The sequence below is a fragment of the Montipora foliosa genome, chromosome 5 (genome assembly GCF_036669935.1).
Source record: "Montipora foliosa isolate CH-2021 chromosome 5, ASM3666993v2, whole genome shotgun sequence".
NCBI lineage: Eukaryota > Metazoa > Cnidaria > Anthozoa > Scleractinia > Acroporidae > Montipora > Montipora foliosa.
Genome location: NC_090873.1, coordinates 2,667,031 through 2,691,621, shown reverse-complemented (window position 1 = coordinate 2,691,621; position 24,591 = coordinate 2,667,031). Strand labels below are relative to the sequence as shown.

General features: G+C 40.6%; 2 protein-coding genes and 1 long non-coding RNA gene across 6 annotated transcripts in view; all 3 read right to left on the bottom strand.

Annotated features, from left to right (window-relative positions):
- Positions 1-396: 396 nt before the first annotated feature.
- LOC138002849 (uncharacterized) lies at positions 397-6,470 on the bottom strand. Its single transcript, XM_068848830.1, has 4 exons — positions 6,065-6,470; positions 5,633-5,928; positions 4,610-4,724; positions 397-1,226 (listed from the first exon to the last, which is right to left on the bottom strand). Exons 1-4 carry the CDS (start codon positions 6,207-6,209, stop codon positions 769-771), a joined length of 1,014 nt encoding a protein of 337 aa, XP_068704931.1. The 5' UTR covers positions 6,210-6,470; the 3' UTR covers positions 397-768.
- A 1,534-nt stretch (positions 6,471-8,004) lies between these two features.
- Positions 8,005-12,235, bottom strand: LOC138004608 (uncharacterized). The gene is made up of 3 exons (XR_011123793.1): positions 12,211-12,235; positions 9,325-9,439; positions 8,005-8,014 (listed from the first exon to the last, which is right to left on the bottom strand). It is a non-coding gene; the product is annotated as an uncharacterized lncRNA (long non-coding RNA).
- A 2,935-nt stretch (positions 12,236-15,170) lies between these two features.
- Positions 15,171-24,591, bottom strand: part of LOC138003366 (rho GTPase-activating protein 18-like) — a 32,959-nt gene continuing 23,538 nt past the window's right edge. For all 4 annotated transcript variants that reach the window (XM_068849405.1, XM_068849408.1, XM_068849406.1 and 1 more), the window contains 9 exons: positions 24,170-24,222; positions 22,947-23,047; positions 22,310-22,368; positions 20,570-20,652; positions 20,259-20,459; positions 19,425-19,502; positions 19,112-19,210; positions 18,196-18,469; positions 15,171-17,185 (listed from right to left, as the gene is read on the bottom strand). In XM_068849405.1, the coding sequence (XP_068705506.1) occupies positions 17,097-17,185; positions 18,196-18,469; positions 19,112-19,210; positions 19,425-19,502; positions 20,259-20,459; positions 20,570-20,652; positions 22,310-22,368; positions 22,947-23,047; positions 24,170-24,222 (1,037 nt within the window). In that variant the 3' untranslated portion in view covers positions 15,171-17,096. The remainder of the gene's footprint in view (positions 17,186-18,195; positions 18,470-19,111; positions 19,211-19,424; positions 19,503-20,258; positions 20,460-20,569; positions 20,653-22,309; positions 22,369-22,946; positions 23,048-24,169; positions 24,223-24,591) is intronic.

The following is a 24,591-nucleotide window of genomic DNA, read 5'->3' as shown; positions in this document are numbered from 1 at the left end:
AACAATCTACAAAGCGTGTTGCCCTGGAAGATTTCAGATGTGGACATATCGAGGAAAATAACAGCGTATCGGCAACGATCTGTGCTGCTCTGAAGATCAGAGCCGTACCCGGTTGGAAGACTTGCAAATACATCCTAATAATGCAGCTGTTTATTTTGAGGAGCAGCACTTGGTGGACACTTTGTGACGTTAATTGTCATGTAGTGTGAGACACGCGAGTGATGTTGAAGTTGAGGAGAAGAGCAAGGGGACACTTCGTGACGCTTATTGAAATCAGCATGCATCTAATTAAGTTCACTCCTAGACAAACATGTATGTCTTGATCATAGCACACAAATAAAGAAGTCGTTGAATTAAAGTACGGAAAAAAACCTAACAACTTTGTTGTGCTGTAAACCTCTTTCACGTCAGGTAACAATACCCTGATGTTAATTCTATGGTAAAGAGGTAAATTACTTTATTTTCATGATTTTCACGTTATCTTTATGTGCTTAATTTTTTAATCGACCTTAGTTCAAATTCGATTGTCTAGTCTTCACTGAACTTTTGCAAGAATCAATTCGTTGATAAATGGGAGGATAATTGTTTACAAGCATTATTTTTGACAACAGGAAAAATCGATTTCAAATCTAGTGTGTCCGTGAATAGCAATTTAGCTTAAAAATTGGTTTGACTAAGCATATTGCATTTACAACTTAACCGATAGTTCCTTTTAAGACCTTGTTCCACTCCTCATGCGCAGACCCGGCGGAGATTGCTCAAACATCGTTATGAACGGAAAATCAAAGCTGGGATCTGGCCTTGATACCTGTCGGAACCGTTTGTGTCTTTTGACGAAACTTGTGCAAAGGTAACGTTTACCCCAGAACAAGTGGTGCTCGCCACTCCGTCAGTATGGGCAAAAGTGTATAAACTTGTTGTGATTTTCGATGTAGCAGTGTATGTTACACCTGCACAAATTGAAATCCCATGGGAAAACTTCACCTCAAATGTCTTGACACTTGAACTGGAAGGATAGGAGCCTGTCTTCTCGTCAATCAACGTATTGCCACGGTACAAACGAACGGTAACGTTAAATGAAGTTGAACCGTTGCTCACGCCCCACAGACGGTACCCTTCCAAAATGACGTCTTCATTCGTTTGGAAATCGATTGCGTCAACTGGACCACGGTGATGCCATGTTCGGCTTGAACTCTTCGAACTGCTACGCCAGCAGTCAAAATTTGCTAGAGAAACAAACTAAATATTCAGTAAAAAGAAATAAAGAATCATAGAATTATTATGTGAAAAAGATGCAGCCAAAAAGAACAGGGTTGACAATTATAATATCTAGCCACGCAGACGTTCTTAAGGCTTCGTGACGCGTTCCTCTCCCACGCGGACGGCAACCGGAAGAGGAAATTTCGCGTGCCAGAACAGTGGTGTCTACATTATTTCATATTAATCATCTCTAAGGGAGAAAAGATACATATCAATGTAAATTTGGTTGAGTGAAAACAAGTTAAAAGAGAAAATAGATCACTTCCGGTTGCCGAGCGCGTCTCAAAAACGCGTGTGCTTGAGCCCTCTATTATCAGGTTACAAATGCAAGAAGCGCAGACCATCAAATGCAAATCTTGATAAACGGAGAGATGACAATGGCCAAAGCACTGAATTAGTAAAGAAAATAATGGCAGATAGAGAAGAATGAAAGTTAATGGAGTTTGAGAACAAGCCAAATACGTCAAGTTAAGTAAGTCATCAAAGGACGGATTTCTTAGCTTTGCACTGTTACATCGTTAGTTAACAGGCAGAGTATCCGATTTCCAAGTAGTACGAATCCCAGAGTCATTTATGAGTAAATTGAAACAATAGGATCGTTTATACGAGAGAAAATAAGCCGCGGCTTACTCTGGCCGCGGCTTACATAAGACGCGAACAGCCCGTATAAATGTTACAAAATCAACGTTCACGGCTTTCTCAAGCCGCGGCTTATCCTGGCCTGGGAGTTTATACTCGTATAAATAGTTCCTTTTGCGTATTATGTACACCGCGGCCAGAGCAAGTCGCGGCTTATTTTCTCTCGCATAAACGGCCCTAATGACCGTTGATCAAACAATCGTGAAAATTACATGTTAACGCTCCAGCCTCAAATAAATGAAGTGATCGTCCTAGCAGTCAGTCAAACCGACAAAGACTGTTTCATGAAACCTCTGGCGTCATATCATACTCTCCCATTTTGGCCTATCCTCTGCATATAGTTGCAATTAGTTCCTTTCTGTGTTCTTCCATTTCATGTTGAATATAAGGCAAGGCCTTCCTGGTTCCTCTTCCCCGGCTTCACAGAGCTGTGAGTAGCGTAGTTGCCGAGGGTGACGTTCATATCCGCGGTCATGTTTCATATGGTCCATGTTTCTGCACCGTATAGAGCATTGCTACTCTATAGACCGGCTTTACGTTTCCTTCTGATATTAGCGTGTCGACTTTTCCGCAGTCTGTCTTGGAGCTCAGGAAAGGCTGTACGGGGTCTTGTCATTCTGAGTGCAATTAAGTTTCTCATATATAATCGCATTCTCAGACACGGTACTGCCTATGAATGTAGGTTGGTAGAGGCATTCATTGTTCTCGATGTTAATTTTCAGTATAAACACGATAGCTTCTTTGGCAAACTCTTCAACCCATTTCCTCTGCACGGTGCCAGTGAAACAAGCACTGGCATCTGCAAAGAGCGATTTCACAACTTTGATAGTGGTTTCCGATTTTGCTTTGAAATGGAAGACGTTGATCAGGACAGCTTTCTTTCTTGTCTGGATACAAACCGCTTCAGTGGCAGATCCTGTTGGATACACTTTTCTTCCACCTGACGTAGGCAGACGATCACGGTCCATCCTACTACACTCTACAAAAAAGGGCCCTACGCATCGTTCTGCCGAACTGTCACTATGACGATGCATTAACTCAATCTGGCATCACTACCCTTTCCCAGAGAAGGGAAGAAGCTTGCACAATTTTCATCAAGCGTGACTGCCTGTCGTCTCCTGTACTCAAGCCATTAATTCCTTGAGTGTCAATTGACAGGCCATACTGCCTCCGTTCAGGCGAAAGTCTTCCGGTGCGCTTTGTCCCTAAGACAAAGCGGTTCGAAGATTTCTGCACCATTAAGTATCAAGATCAGTCGTAAACCTCTTCTCTGTTATTTGTTCTCTGTTATTTAGTGCTTTTAATCATATTTATATAATTATCTATTTGACTGTCTTTGTATTGTATGTCTGTTATTGTCACTGACCATCCTTTTCATTCAGCCTTTAGGCTGCGAGAGGGATATCAATAAACTATTATTATTATTATTATTATTATTATTATTATTATTATTATTATTATTATTATTATTATTACTATAGTTATAACAGTCTTTCCTGTAGCCTTTTTTGTAGATGGGGACAATGCTGGCATCTTGCCATTCTTAAGGTACGTGCTCCGCCAGTGTTCTATATTTCGGGGAACAACTTGTACACTGAAACAGCTTTTCAGACTGAGTATTTTACCTCCATGTTCAAAAACTTCTGTTGGAATCCCGTCTCTTCGTGGAGCTTTCCCTTCTTGGGTGGTCTTTAAAGCTGTTAGCAACCCATCGATCGATACTTAGTTGTTCATAAAATGACGTGTATGAATACTGATCGCTGTGTCAGTACTTCGTGTGCTTTCTATGCTTAGTCTCAATTTAGCAACTGTTTAAAAAAGTCGGAAAATCTTTTCAGAATCTTTTCCTACTCCTGTGCGATTGTCTCACTATCTGAAGCTTTTCGTTGCAAACCTCATTTTGGCTTTGAACCGTAGGTTTCCCTTAGTCCAGGACAAAATGCTTTCATATCGTTCTTATCGGCATTCTCTTGGAGCTCATCAAGAAGTTTTCTCTCCACCAGTTTAAGTTAGATTTCATCTCCCAGCATAGTTCTACATCAAATTCCTGTTGGGCGCGCGTATAATCTGCTTCGTTAGATCACATGTTCACCTGAACTTTCCGCTCATTAGCAGTGTTCTGCTTGTAACCAATGCCTTTCGATGCTCCTTCCAAACGTCAAGTCATATTTTTGCCAAACCCGTAAAAATCCCGCACAGAGGGAACAAGGAACTGACGCCATTTACTGTATCCCGCGCAATCATGGACTGTGATTATGCGCATATCGGATCAGTTTGGCACACGTTTGAAAAACAGCATTAAAAGGCGGGCTTTGCAAAAAGGAAAATCCTGCTTTTAAAGAGCATGCTTGTCAAGCTAATTAGAAAATTGCAAGGGGTAATTTAGAATTATCACCACCAACGGGCGGTACCATAAACGCCATTGTTTGCAAGAGTGACACATCAATATCGCCTACCCTCCTTTGAACATCGAGCCTGCCGACCCTTTACGGGACACACATTTGAATCTTACTAAAAGCAAAGGATGCTAATTACTATTAATAAGCGCTCCCTTCTATTTTTTTGGAAGTTGGTGAACATTTTGAAGGACTCTTACGGTAACTTTGGAACACCCCTGATAAGGACAATAGACAGGCGTTGTCGAAATATTGGTTCGGTGAGCTGTAACTCTTTTAGGAGAATAAATTTATAATACTGGATGAGTTCTTACCTTCTTCGATATTTTTTTCTGTGAATCGTTCGTCGCAGACACAATTGTAGCTGCTGATTTCGTACAGTGTCACACACATTCTATTGTTTTTGCAAGGCCAGCTGCTGCAGGGCGACTATAACGAAACAAATTAACATCAATAAATGAGACTTAACGATCTACGACGTACCCTGCCAGCTGAACTTTCTTCTTGTTAACCTAAGTCGTTGCTGAGTCGGACGCACAAACACAGTAGAAAACGTGTTTACAAAAATGGCAGAAACAAAGTGGTGGCAAATAATGAGAAGCCCTTGATAACCACGCATTTACTACGGCAAAGTCAATTAAGAGAATGCAATTATGCAAAGCTAAGAGCCGCCCTGCAGTAGCTGACCTTGCAAAAACAACAAGGACTGTAAAACGGAGGTCCCGTCTGATAACTCTTGTTGGAAATTAAATAGTATGGGACGTTAAAAAGGTAGGGGACGTAGTCCCCGGTGTTGTGGTCTGACCTTATCTGGACGGGGGCATCTTTCACTTCCTAAAATAAATTGTAAACTGTGTAATAAGCAGTCTGGCTAAAGTCCCCCGAAAAACATTGTAAATTAGTCCTGAAAACTGAGCCCCGAGGGGAGAGACTAATAGCTAATTCACTTCACTACTACCACTTCATGTGGAAAACAAATTTTGTTCCTTATTCAGGCGGGTTTTCAACTTTTGTGCATTTCTTTACAGTTCTTAGCAACCCTCTTTCTTCGGCCGGGTGCAAGTTCATAAAAATACAATTGTCACTAAGTTTGTTAACTTACCCAACACGAAATATACTCTAATTTATTCTTTCCCTTCAGTTTCCTTTTTGCATGACATCATTTACTATTTGCCGACTCCTCGAAGACATTCCAAAAAATGAATTCAAGATGCAGCCAAAACGGGATCTTTTATTTGCACCAGGACAAAGCTCAGTCTTATCGCCTCTTGAGAATGAGTCGAGAAACACACAAAAAAACAATTGACTTTCTAAACTGTTCATGAAACTCAACTTACCGCAATGCTATAGTGGTGAAACAATCCGTTGGGAAGAAATTCATGCGAGTTGTTGTATTTGTCCGAGGGGAGGAGTTTACAAAGCAGTTTCTCGTTGCTGTCCGGGAAAGCACCCAGGTTGAATGAAAAGCATTCCGGAGTTTCTAGACAGGCAAACGAGCATTGCGCTGTTTGCTCAACGAGAGCTTCACTAATAACGGTGATATTCAAGAAGGAGAATTTGTGCAACCGAAAGTTTCCGTAGCTTACACCACAGTTGGGTCCACCACGACTGATACCTTTGTCCCATTTAATCTCTGAAAAAAAAAAAAAAAAGGAAATAAGAAAAAAAGGGATTGACCACAAAAATATATGTGAAAAAAAAAAAGGCAAGAGACCCAACAGAATTTTTCAAAATCTTCGGCGGAGGGAAATAGCAAACTAAAATGATACCTATCGCATCTTGATGAACGGCATCCGAGAGGAAGACCTGTAGAACAGTGAGAAAGGCTTTTAGAATTGTCGTCAGGCCAGAGGTTTCCATCTTTTGGGGCCTTTTCAGTGCAATGTTGTTTGTAAGCAGCTTCGTCCGTATCATTCAAGTTTATACTTCAGTATCAAGGCGGTAAATAAGCTAATGTTAAAAACGCGTATGTTACTTTATCCAAGGGTACCAGTTGCCATCAATTTGCCGTCATTTTATCCGCCAATCGTGAACGAAAACCATACAGTTATATTTGATACAAGTGTTTCTTTACGAAATGAATTTTGTATGATTATGGGTATTTACCTCATGAATATTTTATCTTAGCAGTGAAGCTCAGGCAAATTTATTTTTCTTTCGTCTCGTTATGTAATTGTTTTTGCCATGAAACTGATCCGTACGGTCGCTTTATTTATTTCATCCAGTTTGTACAGAGTTCATCAAAAAAAAGACTAACAAAAGGAAAGAACCGAGAGGGTAAACATATAGGTTAATTAATTATATAATATGCCCTTTGGGTCAAACTACATTTTTTTAAAGATAAAAGAGCGAACAAATTACAAGGGAGGAAAGAAGAACGCAAATGTTGTATACGTGTTACAAACACATTTAAAAGTTAATTCTGTGCAAAATAGTTCCTGAAGAGATCAATTTCCTTTGTCAAACGATTGTCTCGTTGGAATATTACTTAGGTATGAAGAGATACCATTCCGGTGATAACATGCATTAATTGTTGGGCAAAACTGTTGTATATTCATTCTAAGACGAAGAGGTTTTGGGCGTGGTAACGATGTACATCTCAATACTAGTAGCGTAACCATGTTGCTCAGGTACAAATGAAATTACATGTTCCGGCATACTGAATCAATAATGTAATCATGAAGAAGTCGGCAGGTGTTTACATGGTATTTTCACAACGTCAGAAAGTTAAATAAGGCCAGGAGGTTTACATAATGGGGAGTAATATGTCCTAGAACCGACAAGTTATTCATCATGACTCTTACTGATATTTTTTTACAACTTCATTTTATGCCATGATATGCCAGCTTCGTAATTGTTCAATACGCAATCATCTTTCTCCAGAAGAATCTTGGACGAAACGTCAAGATTTAACACCAATTTTATCTCAAATTTTAAATTAAGTACAGTAACCTTTCCAAAACATTACAGTTTCTAGGCGGGGGGAAGCCCTTTTACAAAAACGCCTGGTTTTCTTTGAAATAAAAATTTGCCTTTGACTGAAAAACAAGTTTGATCTAATTAAGGAAGCAAGGTACGACAATACTGCGGTAGTAATAAAATACTAATACAGGGTCGACAGACGTTACTTTCTAAGCAGGGGCGTAGCGTTCTTTATGCAAATAGGAACGTGCGTAATTGAAAATTTGGTAAGTTTTTTTAAAAGATTTCCTGTTATAAGTAAAAGCCCTCCGAGGCCCAAACACGGGGTCAGCCTCATGTCCATGCGGAGGAGAAACTCACAAAGCAAACTCTCAACCCCCAAATAAGGTTAACAAATAAAACAAACTCTGGGTGAAATTCGTGTTGTTCGCGCCAAAAACCAATTCGCGTCAGGAAATTAAACCTGTATACAACTTATGATTGGATTTACGATAGACCTACAAATATTAAACCTTATTTCCCAGTTATCCAGTTGATACAAAGATATTCAGCCACTGCCCCATCCATGTATAATTCACTGTCAATTTGTACTTGCTCTTGTTTCCACCTTGATGTCACAAACTGCTAGGTTTATTGATGACGAAGCAAATGTTTCTTAATTCACGTATTTTAAAGCTAAAGCTTCAGTGGTTCAGTTTCAAAATAGAAAAAAACCAGAGTTAAACTAACCTTCTCGAGTCTTCTTCACGTTTCCGCAGCGATTTGGTCCACCTTCTTTTAACCAGTGTCTGTTCTGACTGGGAAAAAAAAACTATTTATAATATTCTCTGGAGATCGGACAAACTTCGAGCAAGATCGCCTCAGATTCACGAGTTCGTCTCGTTTTGGACAACACATCCCTCGCGAGGAAAGCCTGCGCACGCCCGTGTGCTAAAAAGACAGTAAGGGCCGATTTACACGATACGATTTTGTCGCATGCGACAAGCTCACGACAGGCCTACGACATGACTTACGATTGTCGCAGCGTTTCAAAACATGTTTTAAAATGCTACGACATTTTTCTGACGTACACAACAATCGTAAGTCATTTCCTAGGCCTGTCGTAAGCCGTTGTCGCATGCGACAAAGTCGTACCGTGTAAATCGGCCCTAAGGTTGATCCCTTTGATAAATTGGTTTAAGGAGGTTCGAAAGCGCACGCTCGAAAGCCATAGTTTTCGTCTGAGCGAGCGCGCGCCAAACACGAAGATAAATTTTGAGCAATGTCTGGAAACTTATCTCGGTGCTTCATCTCGATATATATATTTTTTCATAAATAACTCACCTCAAATTCTTTTAAAGCACTTTCCAAAAACTGAATTGAGGGTCTTTTAGCAATGCTGTACCGTTGCCATGGAAACCATTAGGTACACGTAGGCAGCCTTAAGAATTGTCTGACAAAAGCGCAAGTCAAGATTTAAAAGCCCCCCCCCGCTGAAAGGATCGAGCCTCTTTAAGTAGCTAGACATTTTTACTTCGACAAGATAATTTGATCTTCATAAGATGATATTTCTGACAGTTGTAGCCTGAGAAATTGGCAGAAATAGATATTATGCCGGCACGGACCAGAGGACTAGGTCTGGTTGTCTGGTAGGGATTATGGGTAATTTGTCGTACGAGTGTGAACCGTTAGGGATTTGAATCAGTCTAGGTTCGGCTTTCTTCGCCTACTTTTTTGTTAACTTTACCCCTTAGCCTCCATAGAGTAGTGGCACTTGCATAGGGTTTGGAGAATACGTTCCGTCATTCCCACAGGGTCTTGGGTTTTCGTATCCAACAGGTGCCCAGTGCAGCTTTCCTGTAATACGTTTTCAGTAGATCAGTACCATCACGTATGCTAACATATTGTAATGTGGGAGCGGAGTTTGTATGCATATGGCTTTAATTGCTTTAATAGAAATACTTCTGAAACAGTATACACTATACTAGGAGACTTAGCAAACAAAATAAACCGGTTTGTGGCGCTTGCTGTCCCACAAGCCCAAACATCTACACAGTTGTGATGTGATTGAGTTAGTTGTGTTGTGTCTGATTGGGTAGTGAAGTCAAAATAAACCAAATAAACTCACTTTTTCCAATGAATCTTTAGTTAGGATTCTTGGGCGCATCGCCCTCAATGCCAAGTATCTTTGCTTCCTCGTGCTTCCAGCCACGCCATATTGAATTCACACTGCCAGGTTCTTGCTAACAGCAACAGAACACAACGTCAGTCGGTAAAGAGCTTTCAGAGAAATTGAAAATGTGATCATTTCCGTTCGTATGGTGTGTCAAGCGCGCGAGTAACATCGCCCACAGCCAGACTGTATTTACATAATCTCGTTCCTATACCTATAGCTACAACACCAGGCCAATGGGTCAAATTCAATGTAGTGTACAAGTTGAGCCCTTGTTTTTTACATGCCTACGCGAAAATGAGTTCAATAAATATCGTTACAAGTACTCTTTGTTACAAGACTCCGACTTGCAACTAAAGGTGCAGGTGTAGCGCTACACCTGTAAAATTTGGTACTTGTACACTTCAATAAAAGGTTTACAGGAGTCCGACTTGTATCTTTACAAACGTCCAACTTGTTAATTGCAAACTACAAGTCATAAGTTACTTGAAAGCTTAACGTCCCGGTATTAAACCCATTCCCCTCATTGGTCGGTTGTGAATCAAAGTATAACCACTTTTTTCCGTCTATCAAAGCAAATAAAAAAGTGAATTTCATGCAACGGTTCTAAAAACAACGTAATGCACTTGGACGATTTCGGAGAATAAATAAAGTGGAAAACTGTGTTGAGGTGTTAGGCACTTTAAGAGAATTCGATCTGAAATGAGCACAGCTACGTAACAGTTATTGAACGTGAACGTGAACGTGAACGTGAATGTGAATCTTTATTGAACACTTTATAGAGCGGTTTTCAAATGAGTGTCGTAAAACCAAAACCATAGTAATTACTTTAACCAATCAAAAAGGACGGAGACAATCCAGTAAACCAATCAAAACTCGAAGTAATTACACGTAGCCGACACAAAAGGCGGGAAAATGTGTACGCGCGAGCCACAATTGGTTTTGGTTTTACTTCTGATTGGTTGAAAAAGTGGCGCGAAAACTTTGAACCAATCACTGAGTGAAGTAGATGCAAAACCAAAGTAATTCGCTAATTACTTTCGACACTCAATTGAAAACCGCTCTATCGAGTGTGTTTTGGGGCCAAGATCCTGAAGGGAGACCAATAACAGTGAATGTGACGACCATAGAGGATGCCTAAGATGAGATCGTCAAGTGGCGGAAAAGTACCTTTTTTGTCCTCTATGGGAAGATAGGGAGGGAATTCATCGACAAATTCACTGAACATATCAATGATTGGAATAATGGATCGCCATTGCAAAACATCGCTCTGAAAGCTGCCATTTTTCTATTAGCAGTTGGCCTCCAAAAGCCAAGCGGAGGATCATCAAGAATGCTTGGGCATACGACTGGATCAATGGAATAAAGGTGAAATCGACTCTCTTCTACGCAAAGGCCGCGCTATTCAAAGGCGCCTTATCAGTTCCCACAGAAAGAATGAGCCGGATCGTGCCAGGGCTTTTGCTAACCTTGTCATGACAGGACAAATTAACTCGGCTCTGCGATATCTGAGTGGTGAGAACGAAGGAGGAATCCTGCCTCTAACTGATGACGTGATGAAACAGCTACGGAAAAAACAACCAGAGGCACAGGAAGCCCAACTCGGAACGCTTGTGTTTGGTCCAACAGAGCAAGTGCCTGACTCTATTTTCCAGCAAATAAACGAGGAGATGGTTGGGAAAGCAGCGCTAAAAACGAAAGGTTCGGGTGGTCCATCAGGAGTTGATTCTAATGGATTCCGGCGGATGATGGCTTGTAAATCCTTCAAAAAGTCAGGCACAAACCTCTGCTCCGCTATTGCTACTATGCTACCTCTGCACCGCTACTGCTACACCGAGTATGTGGATCCTCGCAGCATCGAAGCTATTTTAGCTAATCGTCTGATACCACTCGACAAAGGAGAAAAAAAGGTGCGACCTATAGGGGTTGGAGAAGTAATACGTCGGATAATGGGGAAGTGTGTGATGAGTGTGACCAGACACCACGTGATCGACGCGTGCGGCTCCCTGCAGGTTTGCGCAGGACAGAAAAGTGGCAGCGAGGCAGCAGTCCATACAATGCGCAGCATATTTGACGCCGACGACACTGATGTGGTGCTGCTAATTGACGCATCTAACGCCTTTAATTCCTTGAATAGAGCAGCTGCTTCACAACATCAGTGTCCTTTGTCCATCAGTCGCAACTTATGCAATTAACACCTACCGTAAGGCATACCCGGCTCTTTGTCATGGGCGGAAAAGAGCTAGTGTCAGCTGAAGGAACCACTGAAGGAGACCCGGTAGCGATGAGTCTCTATGCTGTCAGCTTACCACCATTGATTGCTCAACTGCAAACCTCTAGCTCTGCTAAATAATGCTGGTTTGCAGACGACGCTACGGGGAGTGGTACACTGGAAAATGTGATGCGATGGTGGGACGAACTATCTTCGAGGGGACCTGCTTTAGGTTATTTCCTGAACGCTAAAAAGTGCTGGCTGGCTAATTACAAAACCCGAAAAGGAAGAGGAAGCGACCACGGAGGGACATAAACATCTATAGCCTCTATACAACCTGCCGCCCTGTCTATAGCCTGTATACAACTCTTCCTTGAAATTAAGATAGACCTACAAATATTAAACCTTATTTCCCAGTTATCCAGGTGATATCAAGATATAATTAGCAAGTGCTCCATCCATGCATAATCCACATCCACTGTCAATTTGTTCTTTCTCTTCCTTTAACTTAAATTAAACGAGAAATGACAATGGTTCTTAATTCGGAGATACAACAATATTCACGTATTTTTAAAGCTAAAGCCTCAGTGTTTCAATTTCAAAATAACAAAGATTAGAGTTAAACTAACCTTTTAGAGCCTTCTTCAAGCTTTCTCGGCAACTTGGTTTATCTTCTTTCAACCTGTGTCTGTCCTAAATGGGAAGGAAAAACTATTTATAAAATTGTTCTCGTAAGAACGTACAAACTTCGAGCAAGATCGCTTCTCATTCGCGAGCTCGTCACGTTTCCGGCAACACATTCCGTGCGACAAAAGCTTGCGCAGGCCCGCGTGTAAAGACAGTAGGGATTTTAAGCAAAGACGACGGCTACGGCAACGAAAACCTCATTCCAAAATTTAACTTAGCGCTATCACAAATATTTCAGGATTATTCAGTCTTATTCACGTTGTACAAGACGGGCCGGAAGTATCCTGTTAACTGCATGGCTACGAACGGTTTAAAAATAAAGCTGGCAAATAAATGGGTCATTGTTATATGCTGACGTTGTCTCCAAAAGATAAAATTTGGTGATTCCTTGTTGTTGTTTTGCGGAGTACGGCAAAGAAATGCATGAAATCCATTTTTAACCAATAATATTCTTGCTTTGTAGCGTTGTCGTTGCCGTAACCGTCGTCTTTGCGTAAACTCCCTAGAGAGGTTGATCCAGCGCGATAAACTGGTTTAAGGTCCAGTAATACGGGTGACAATGTTGCGTTGCAAGTTGAGATGGTTGGTGTTGCGCGTATTACCACCTTCTTGCGCAACAAATTTTATGTTGCAAAAAGTAGACGTCGCTTTTACTTTTTTAAAAAATGTAACTGTCTTTTTAATTCTAACTCCAGGTCTAACTATATTTATTTATTTATTATTATTATTATTATTATTATTTAATTTGTTTATTTATTTATTTATTTGTTAACATTGTTTCCATTCATGCACGAAGATCTATTATAGAAAAGAGGAGATAAAGAAGATAATATATTATTACCACACAAGGAATCTATAGAGAACAAAGCTTGCATACTCACGCCAAATTGTTTAGTTGAGTTAAACAAAAGCCCGTATTTACGCTTTTCTTATAGATCTTCTACTTCAGCTTCCAAGCACGAAAACTGACCGAGCGAAGCCAAGCTTCGATTCGTTGCTATGTGACGTCACACTGGCACCGATCATTCAACCATGCACGAACAATGGAAAACAATGGAGTCTCCTCCCTCCCTGCCAGATATTTTTACTTCAACAAGATAATTTGTATATGTAATAGGACTACATGATGTCCGATTTGGAAATACTTGGATGAGATAAATTCTGAGGACTGCCAAATAAGCCGTAGGCTATGTCCAATTCGGCAGTCTTTCATCTTTGAGAAAATGAAGAGCTTCATCCTGGCATGAACTCCTTCTTTGATCATCCCTGTTTCTAAGTTACTGGCGGTTTACAAGTGGAGGAAGCGTCAAGAAAATCTTGAAAGGCACAGCATGAATTGCGAGTTAATATTTTTTTCTATAGTTCATCTGAAAAAAAAAAAAAGCTACAAAATGCTCAGCTGCCGTCATGTTTTTTCCCTCTTACTAGGATACTAGGAAAGAAGGCAACAGACCATTTGCTAGTCTCTGCCTCCTCTTCAAAGCAAGTCTAAGTGCGGAATTTTTCTTATGAAAATTAGTTTTCATTCATATGTTAAGTAGAACTAACTACCATCACAAAAACATCGCACTTAGACTCGCTTTGAAAAGGAGGCGGGCATGAACTCGGAAATGGCATACTGATGATCTTGGTGCTGAGATTCTGCGACGTCCAATTGCAAGTTAGTATAGCAGCCCACATTCCAGGGTCTGGATCAGACTTCAGGATTCTCGGATATCAGCTTAATTCTTGGCCATTTCTGTCGGCTTAAGAACCTTGAAAGCCTTTATAAGTCAATTTTAGAGACTCTTAAAAACCAACTGTTGGTACATTTAAGCGTTGCATAGAACTGTCGCGGGGTTTGTCGCGTCATCTGATTCTTGATCAAGGTGATGCAAGCCTTTAAAAAACAGATACCAAGGTTTTAACAAGGCTAAAGCATGCAGAAAAAAAAGCAGCCACAGGACAGGACATTCAGACAAAGTTTTTACATCCCAGCTAACAGTAACTACAAAACTCTCAGATACCATTTACATTCAAAGTTTGTTAACATTCGCCGATTCGCCTGCGCAGCTATAAGTTAACCCCATATGCACCCCCACGGTCAGGTGATCGTGTGGACTCACACAAGTCGGTTGTGAGCCACCCTTCCCTCCACTCCCCACCCTCATGAACGAATCGTTCTCCGTGAAGATAACCCTATTGGGTCACGTGGTAAGCGTCCGTATTATTTGACTGAAGGTAAAGATAGTATTTACGTAAAACGGCGTTTAATTTTTTGAGGATGTGCTTTAGCTCCATGAATTCAGAAAGGTCTGTTTTATTACTGTTTTCTAACTCAATTATGTTTGCATGTTTTTCCTTACACATGCAAAGACTTTTCCTTCTTTTTGTTTTTGTATACGAGAGTCGTACGAGCGAAACTGAAAATAAATGGAGCACTGAGAAACAGCAACTACACGACGATTTCCCAAAACAAAACTAATATTCTGTACTAAACATTTCGCGTTAACTGTATTAAAGTTCTGAAAGGTGGCCTCGGTTCGGTACCCAATAACATGAGCCGCAGTGATGTGACGTCATCGGGTAATATTTCAAACTTAAGAGAGGGAGAGAGAGGTGGCCAAAGAGCGAAGGATTAACTTGACATTCCCATTGAAAAATACTCAAATAGCAAAGGAGTATCTCTTGAATAAACATGGTTTTTGTAACGAAAGGGCAATCGTAATACATCATGATTATTCAAGATCGCGGCGTCCGGGAAAATGTTGAAGATACAAACATTATGTTCCGTGGTTTCAAGTTATTTTTCGAAGGAGTGGAGGTTCCATTTAAGTTGAATCCTCAAACTGGTGAAGGGGCGTTTCCAATTAATTTGAGCCGGGCTGAATAGAATACACATTGTAATCAAAGGAACGACATGTAGAACAGTATGCTCGCGCTTTATTTAAGTTCTAATTCGAAAACAACAGAGAATAAATTACGACAAGGTGAGTAAGCATCCAGCTTCGGTTTAATTCTTTGAAAATAAGACTTTTTTGCATCGCAATGTTGGATTTGAACAGCATTTCTTGTGTACGCCAAAGCTACAGTAAATTGTAGTCATCCATTACAAAATCCACTTTCGTCTTCCTACAAGCCCTTACTTTTCACTGATAATGAAGGCAGAATGGGACAAGTTCAAGGGAAAGTAGTGTTTCAACTCACTTCGTCAGCAGACATGTCTTATAAGTGGTTTTTACCAACGACGCTAGCATAAGCACAAGTAAACTGCACATGCTCAGTAAAGGTTTTTGTTTGGTCAAGGCACACCAATTAACAAAAAGCAAATGCGCATGCGTGTGTTGCTAACGTTTATGCTGGCGTCGTAGATTTAGACCGGCCATAACAGAAACAAATAAATTGCTTGCTTAACGAAAAGAGTTATAAAAGACCAATAAGGTCTCCGCGTTGTTCTACGACACAAAGAGGCCACTGTGACGTCAAGTAAAGACGCTCTTTTCGTTAAAGAGGCGTGGCACCATAGGCTTAAGCGGATGATTTGTCAGTCAACCGTGAACGCATACCGAGCTCTGATAATTTGTGCAATAAAGAATCCCTTACACATATTAGTATCACCCAACTAATGGACTAATGCAAATCCTGCATTTTGATTGGCAACGCTACTAGAGGATTATTAGTAATAGCCCTCGAGTAGCGAAAAGCGTGACGCTTTCTTTCGTTTTATTTCCAAATAAATATTTCTTCAACTTGCATTTGCTAACTTTGTTATTGCCTTTTCTGTCCGACAAGTTGGGTGATACTAAAACAGTTAGACCCTTCGTCGTCAAGGGCCACGGGTCAATAGCCCATTCTGCTTCGCCTCATGGGCTATTGACCCTAATTGTTAAATATTATATCAGGGGCGGATCTAAGAAGGGGGGGGGGGGGGGGGGGGTGCAGGAGGGAGATCTTCCTCGTTTAACCAATAATCGTCTTGTTTTGTGTCGTTGACGTTGCCGTAGCCGTCGTCATTTCTTTAACTCCCTAACGACGTGGAAATGTCTAGTTTTGTTACCGAAAACAAAATCTTTGTACAGCGGAAACTTGACCATTTGCTCATGTTTTGCTAAATCACGTAAATAAATTAATCACCTATTTTTCAATAACTCACGGTATGAATAACGAGCAAATTAACTGCTGCATTTCTCGATAAATTATATTAACTCTGTGACCTAAACGTAATAGACCTCTTTAGCTTGTACGTTTTGTTTTCCCATTTCAGACCACGTGATGTGACTCTAGGGAACAGTTTCTTTCAAATGTCGTCTTATGCACATGTACATGTACCCACACCTTATGAAAAGGAAAATTCCCTTGGGAACATCACGTGGTCTGAATGGGAAAACAAAACGTACAAGCTAAAGAGATCTGTAATAACAAGTACTCAACTATGAATGAAGCAGTCGAGAAGTTTGACTGCGTGATTCAGTTGTCACGCAATCTATAGGGCACAACTGACGTCACAGATACCTGTCCAAAGGTAGGCACGTATGAAACTAAGAAAGCATCATCGATGACGTAAGATGCATGAGAAACGAATTGATCTTGTTGATTAAAAATAATATCCCTGTATTTCTGTACAGAAAGAATTCTTCATTCCATGAGAACAACACGTTTGTCTGCATTGACAAGGGTACCATGAACACTTTCATTCTGTGCAGATATCTTGGCTTGTATCTATTCAGCGTAAACCAGAGTCCTTTTGTACATCACCTCCGGTAGACTGACTTCCAGTAGATCGATTTCCAGTAAATCACAAAGCGTTGGACCCTGTCACGCTATCATCTTCCAGGATGCAGCTAGGGTACTAGTCACGTGGTTTGACTATCCATTCCGCGTAAGGATTGACTTTTCTCAAGGCCATCATGTTCGTATCGTGATCTAGACGTCTTTCACCTGCAGGGAGCAAAACACATACCTTAAGACATCACACATTTTGCAGACCGAGTCTCAATACTTATTGGCCTGGTATCACGCTAGTCAACTGCTAAATCTCAACAGACGATTCTAGCGTCACAACGTATGAAAACGTGAATTTTTTTTCCAATGATGGCTCGGGATCATTGAAAAAAGAAAGAGTTCTTGGATATCAACATCGGGGATGCATCTCATTACTTGAATTTCTGGACATAAGGTGCGTACCGAGGGCCACAAGTTTATGAGTAACTCTAGATCACTGTCACGTGTTACCCTAGTAAAAAAAAAAGGACCTTAACCTTTAAATTAATGAAGAAAATTAATGACATGCACTGTCGCGCTGCGCAGGTGAAAAAAGAGCTATAATGACTAAATTTTTGAACGAAATGTCCTCGAAAACGTTTGTCCTAATTTCAATACCTTACAAAAGTTGCCATCATGGCACAAAACGACTGTCTTAAGACAGCAACTGAAAACTAGCCGTGATTTGGGCAGACAGCTTTAACCCTTTCATTCCCAAGATCAAGACGTTCTCCCAAATACCATAGATTTCTTTGTTGGGTAGTTAGTCCTGAGAATTTGGTGCTACATCAAGATTACACCTCTTAAGAAGATAATTATCTTTTAAGTAAGAAAGAAAGAAAGAAAGAAAGAAAGAGTATGCATTCGAGTTAAACAAAATGACTTTTCTCTTAACGCGTTTATAGGTCGACTAAACAACCCACTTATTTTCATGTTTCAAAATGGTGGAGAGGAGTCTCAACTCTCAAACTCATAACAGTCATTCTTATAGTGTAATTTGAGCTAATGAGAAAAGCAGTAGACAGACGTATTCGTTAGCAACGTGCTCTGACCTTTCCAATACTGATTCCAACCTGTTACATTTAACTGTACTCATGTACCACCCACTGAAAAGTCCCAGCACAAGTTAGGAGGAGAAGAGAGGGAAGGGAGAGGATTTTAACTTGTTAATTCCACGGATCCCTTACCTATATTTCCTCCTGTCTCATAGAGATGATAATTATCTGACGCAAACTTGTTGTTGTTGTGAGGGTTGAGACAGTTCCGATAGGGATCACTCGTACGCGATTCGGAATGTTTTCGGTTCTGGTTAATATCTCGCCGCTCGTCGGATGGTGACGGGCGTCTTCGGAACTTGGAAACGATGTCACCAGCTCGCATGTTGTCGGTAAGTTGTACAGCCATAAGCACCTTGTTCAACAAGGGGGCTTTGACTCGAATGATATTACTCTCAATATCGGCCTACATTGGGTAAGAGAAGGAAATATAGTTACATTTAGCATGGTACTTTCCAGCGAAGACAATATATTCGATGAGGTAAATATCCTCCACTAGTGACCGACACTGAGATGAATAGTTGTTTTAGTATGTGCTAAAACAGTAAGATAATATAGCACAAAACTCATTTATTCTTGCATCAATTGTGTAATAGTTTGAACAGTGCTCTGAACGTTTAATGGTTTCGTTGATATTTGTTATTTATTTGTTATTTCAGAGTGATTTCCGGTCAGCGGTCGTGACTGTGTATTTAGATCCCGTGATTGCTTACGTCGTTAAGACTGAATACGTTTTTGCTTTTCACTTTTGACCGCCATTGTAACCCTTATTGAACAGTTTAAAAAAAAGTTGAGTTCTTCCAATACAGCTACATTCATTGCTTCGTCACAACAATTACAATATTCTCAGCCGCAAATCCCGCGCGAGTTGCTAGAAGGTGAATAGTTCACTTTTTTTCTCCAAACATCCACACTGTGCTGTCGTTATTAGAGGCAAAAGATGCCAGTGATTAAATCCACAACAACAGCGGCAAAGGACAACTGAAGACAAAACTAGGCGATAATTAATTCTTCATCTCTATTCTATTATGTCTACTATGATACTCACATCCATGAAGGCCATAGGCCCCTCTCCTGCTGAACTCCTTTTCTGTGGGGACCCGCCCAATGGATCACCTCGTGAACGCTTTGCTAAAAGCTTCCGCACCTGTCAATAAATATGGCTGTTCATTAGGTTCAGGGGCTTTTCGGTACAATCAGTATGATGATATACCAGTTTGAATACCTTGTAATGTGAACGTAGGAATGAAATGGAAAGAAGATGAATAAGAACACTTTGCCATCAAACAGGTAAGTGAACAAATAGACGGAAGCGAAAACGCTTTAGCAAAGGGAAAAAAATAACACTGAATCCAACTTACTGCTTTCGCGTCCTTAGCTTTTTTGTTACCCTCTGCTTCATATAAATATCGAACTTGCATGACCATAAAACCGGGAATCTGAGCATTTAAACAATGAAACAGTTTTTTTAGTAAGTCAAACGAAGGTCGGTCGCTTAGCCCAATGCACAGCCTACGTCACCCTCAATGAAGTTAACTCAGAACGAGTGGGCGTAATACATTCAGTGTAGGCGAATGAACCTGTGCCCGAGTTAACCTGTGGGCGAAGCGACCCGTTAGCCGTTGAATGCGTGGCATTAGGGACCTTTAGATCGGAGGACGAAGGCGCCTACGAGTACGAGTTTTCCGTTCTGAGCACGCGCACTTCGAAAAATGTCGGTCTCCAAACCTTATGCGCATGCTCAGTACGGAAAACTCGTACTCGTACTCGTACTCGTCCTCCGATCTAAAGGTCTCTATTAGCGACCTTCGGATTGGAGTAGGAGGACGACTACGAGTACCGGTTCTCAGTTCTAAGCATGCGCATTTCGAAATTGTTCGTTCTTTAAACGTAACGCGCGTGCCCAGTACAGAAAACTCGTACTCGTAGTCGTTTTCTTACTACATTCTGGTGTCGTCGGCGTGGAAGACTACAGAGGTACAATCTAGAGGTAATTAAAAACTAATTTATAAGCGAATGTCGAGGCGGGAAAGTAAACAAATTCTTCAGATTAAAGTGATTGTCGGAATCGAAAGCGAGCGAATTGCCACTCGATCCGGCGATGTGGTATTCAGTAGATCGTAACTCGCGTGTACTTGATCGAGCTTTCGGTTTGGCCGAAAGCTAACGTCATTGAACAACACCAACACACTTACCGTCCACAAGATAGCTTGGTACTTGATTAACATTCGCACAATATTAACAGTTCCCTGAGCGTGTTGAATTTCTTGTAACGTCGGCTGCGCTTTGTTGGTACAGAGGAAGAGATTAGGCGCCATGATCATCGCTACACTGTTTAATCCCATCTTGTTGTGCTTCTCATGGTGTGTCACTCGGCTCAAAAAATGAACTAGAATCTGAAAAATCGCACGAGGAGTTGTTTTTCATACATTAGGACACAAAATTTGGGGATATGCCATTTTACTACAATGGCAAGTCATGTACATTGTGATTTTGTACTACCTACCTTTAAGCAGTCTCTATGAATTGGCGGAAGCAAAAGTATTAAAAGATTCAATGCTTGGAGCTGCTGTTTCCTGTCGGGAATACCTTAAACAAAAAAGTACGCAGTAAGTCCATCACTATAATCGCGCCACCTATTCAACCAATCAGAAGCAAAGCCAAAACCAATCGTGGCTCGTGCGTGCATGCACATTTTCCCGCGCTTTGTGTCGGCTACGTGTAATTACTTCGATTTTTGATTGGTTTACTGGATTGTCTCCGTCCTTTGTGATTGGCCAAAGTAATTATTACTGTGGTGTTGGTTTTACGACACTCGATCGAAACTCGCTCTATCAAAAGTAATTACGCGATTGCAATTGCTTCGCTTGGTGATTGGTTAAAAAGTCTCATGCTAGTTTAGAGCGGTTTTCAAATGACTGTCTTAAAACCAAACCAAAGTAATTTCTTTGGCCAATTTAAAAGGACAGGGACAATCCAGTAAACCAATCAAAACTCGGAGTAATTACACGTAGCTGACACAAAGCGCGGGAAAATGTGCAGCGCAAGCCACGGTCGGTTTTGGTTTTACTTCTGATTGGTTGAAAAAGTGGCGCGAGAAGTTTGAACCAATCACTGAGTGAAGTAATGCAAAACCAAAGTAATTCACTAATTACTTTCGACACTCAATTGAAAACCACTCTATCAACCAATGAGAAGGAAAACCAAAACCAATAGAGACGCTATTTTTCCCGCGCTTTGAGCAAGTTACATGAAAATGCTACGAATTTGGATTGGTTCATTGCGCGGTTTGCACCTGCTGTGATTGGTCGAGGTAATTACTTTAGGATTTGTTTTATGACACGCAATTGAAAACCGCTCTAAAGACAACATTAAACACAATACGGGCAGCAAAGAATCCCAAGAGAATTTGAACGGGCATTTGCCAAGACAACATCAACTAGTGGTAAGCGCGGGACCTGAACTCTGGATGATATGACCACTCGACCACGCTGCATCCGATAAATATGAGCCCTATTATATTTCAGATAGTCGTAGTTATGAACATTACTTTCGCAGCATCGTCCTGAACTCAAGACTTCTAACGGTGCAGTGCTCTTCCAATTGAGCTATCAAGCCAAATGGGAAGTGAGGTCGTAAAAGGATGTGGAAATGAAGAGGCTAACTAAGAAAGACCTATTTGACTGTGCATAGAATCACGTTAAACACTGGAAAACACCGGATATACGATGATCGAGTTCTTTCAGGACCCACTTTGTTTTCAATTTATATAGAATTCTGCTGCAGATAGCAGGATGAAGGTAACTAATCGCGCATGATCTGCCTTCTCTGGGGAAGTTGACATCGCGGACTGAACAAATTTCGAACTGAAGTCGGGTCCCGGCTTTTTCGGACTGGTTTTCAGTTCCCCCCTTACGAAAATTTTTTTCTTGTGAAAAGGTTGAGCCCAGAAAGACAGACATGTACTTTAACAGACTTTGGCAGCCCAGGTGAGTGCTGATAACCAGGCGGAAGTTCTGTTTCGAACCAAGATGATTTCAGCTCAGGTTATAGTCCTTCACAAACAGAAGTCCTCAAAAACACTACACTCACCCGGGAGATTACACTCTTTTAAGAAAACTATTCGTTTTCTTTAAAATCAATTACTTTTGAAAACCCGTCTTTCCTTCTTCAAATATTTTAAATCAGAAACTCAGAGTATATCGACCACCAACTGATAACTGAGAAGAAACTAACAAATACTCACTTTCCACAGAAGCAAATGTTGGTTGGTACTCGTGTGTTAACATGGGAAAAGGAAGTTCTCTGGAAATAAAACATAGAACAAAAAAAAGGGGGCATTATCCCAGGAAGTGGCAAAGCATAGGGGGGAATACGGGAATTCACCCTTGATTCAAACGAATAGTTTTTTTTGAACGCAACGACATAGGCAGGCTAATTTGCATAAAAACCGGCAAAATTATTTAAGTATGGCGGTCGTTTTAGAATAAGGTTCGTGTAGCAATTTAGTCTTGAACGTGTAGTCGTGCACAAGCAACTGACCCAAAATTCTATCTAATATCCCCATTCACACCAACAAGACAAGCTTAATTAACTTGGGTTTAACAAAATGAAAATCAGCCACAGAAAAATGTACGACTGGCTTTTACAAGAGGCTCAGGTGTTTGAGTTTCAATGCATTTACATGCTCTAATCTGTGCTTAACTTGTAGTTGACATGGATAGATAAGCTAAAAAGAAAGCACTTCGAAACCGTGTTCAACTAAACGTCTTCAAAACATGGATAACGTTTGGTGTGAACGGGGCATAAGGAAAACTTCATCCGGGAAGAAAGCAAACCAGTAAAGACACAGCTTCTCGCTGAACTTTTTTCGTCCAGTTTACCTTAAAAACTGTTTTAATAAGGCCGAACAATCATGCGGTCGTCTGTCATCCCAGGAGAAAGAACCGTCGTTGAATTTATCTTCTACTTCTTCTCTTATTGACTGGAGAAAAACAAAATGACAGAACTAAATAACGGTAAGTTATTAAAAGAAAAAACTAATTACAGTAATTAGGCGTTCTACGGGAAAATACCATTTTATGACGTGCAAGAAGAGGCTTTTATTCTAGAAAAATTCAGACAGTTTTTGCAACAAAAGCATGAACAACAAAATTCTTAAGCCAGAAAGTTCGAGCATAAATTAATTCCCTGTAGATTTCTCTGATAAGGACAAGGAAATCAAGCGGACTGAGTCGCAAACTGCAGAACTTGGTCCGCCATTTTAACAAAATAATACATTCCATGTTGCCGTGCGTCCGTTCAGTAGGGACCTTTAGATCCGAGGACGAGTACGAGCACGCGCACTTCGAAAAATGTCGGCCTCCAAACCTTATGTGCATGCTCAGTACGGAAAACTCGTACTGGGTAGTCGTCCTCGTCCTCTGATCTAAAGGAACCTCCACTTCAACAAAAAAATAACTTTAAATTACAGGAAATAACTGTTAGACAAGTCAATCTAAAATACTTTCAAAGAAATACTCTTTGTTTGTCCCCCCAAATTTTGCATAAGCATTGTTTTGAGTTTTCTCTTGGGACTTACAATGGTCCCAAGAGAAAACAAAAACAATGCTTATGCAAAAATTAAAGGGGACAAACAAAGAGTATTATGGTATTTTCCGAAGTGGCCTATTCTGGTAGTTGTAGTCAAATAACGCCATCATGAAAGTTGCCTATAACCTCGTGTGTCACTGATATAATAAGGTAAAAGTTTTTGATGACGACATCAAAGAGTATGCAAGCATGGTTGTAAAGTCACGCTCTCTGCTTCAGCCAGAGGAAGTTATTTTAATCATAAGAAGACTCTTTCCTTGTCTGAATAGCTTGATCTAACCACAAAGGGGTTTGGCAGAATTCTTGACTGCGCCTCGGGTTTGCATAACTTTTTCGAATTGCCCTGAGTGTTTAGATCAAGATATGCAAACACAGCAAACTTTTCATGCTGGAGCAATGTATTTTGAACGTGATTGGCAGGCATATTATGTAAAAAATATCCTCACTAATATAAATTAAAGAACTATTCAAAGAGAAAATCTATGTTCTTGAGCAGATAACATTGGGTTTCTACCTTTACTCTTCCTGTATTTCCAGGAACTCTTAGGATTCCTTCCTCTTTTAAACCTGAGAAGGCCAAAATATTAAGTTATTAGAAGCTGAGCAACCAAATTCTTGAAACTAGCAGCACCAAACTGCGTATTAACGTGATGATGCACGCAAAAGCCTCTTTATTTTAAGAAAGTGCAATGCACATGCTTACACAACGAATGAAGTTAGCACGGAAACGCCTAACAGAAAAAGAGAACGGTTCCAATAGCTTGCGCAAAGAGGCAATGAACTCTATCCGTGGATTAACAGTTGCAAAATTAGGCCAGTTTTTTTCATTTCCTGTCAAACCATGGATATGGACATGGACTGGCAAGGCTGCTGCCTAAGAAAATTTTAAAGGAGCCCTCAGAGCTAAACGCTGAGAACTTAGGAGCCCAACATATG

What these genes read in the sequence shown, in the direction of transcription:
- LOC138002849 (XM_068848830.1), bottom strand. Translation starts at nt 6,209, where the DNA reads ATGATACGGACGAAGCTGCTTACAAACAACATTGCACTGAAAAGGCCC. An exon ending in CGTTCATCAAGATGCGATAG is followed by an intron (nt 5,929 to 6,064) that starts GTATCATTTTAG and finishes TTTTTTTTTCAG; the next exon opens with AGATTAAATGGGACAAAGGT. An exon ending in TTCACCACTATAGCATTGCG is followed by an intron (nt 4,725 to 5,632) that starts GTAAGTTGAGTT and finishes GTTTCGTTATAG; the next exon opens with TCGCCCTGCAGCAGCTGGCC.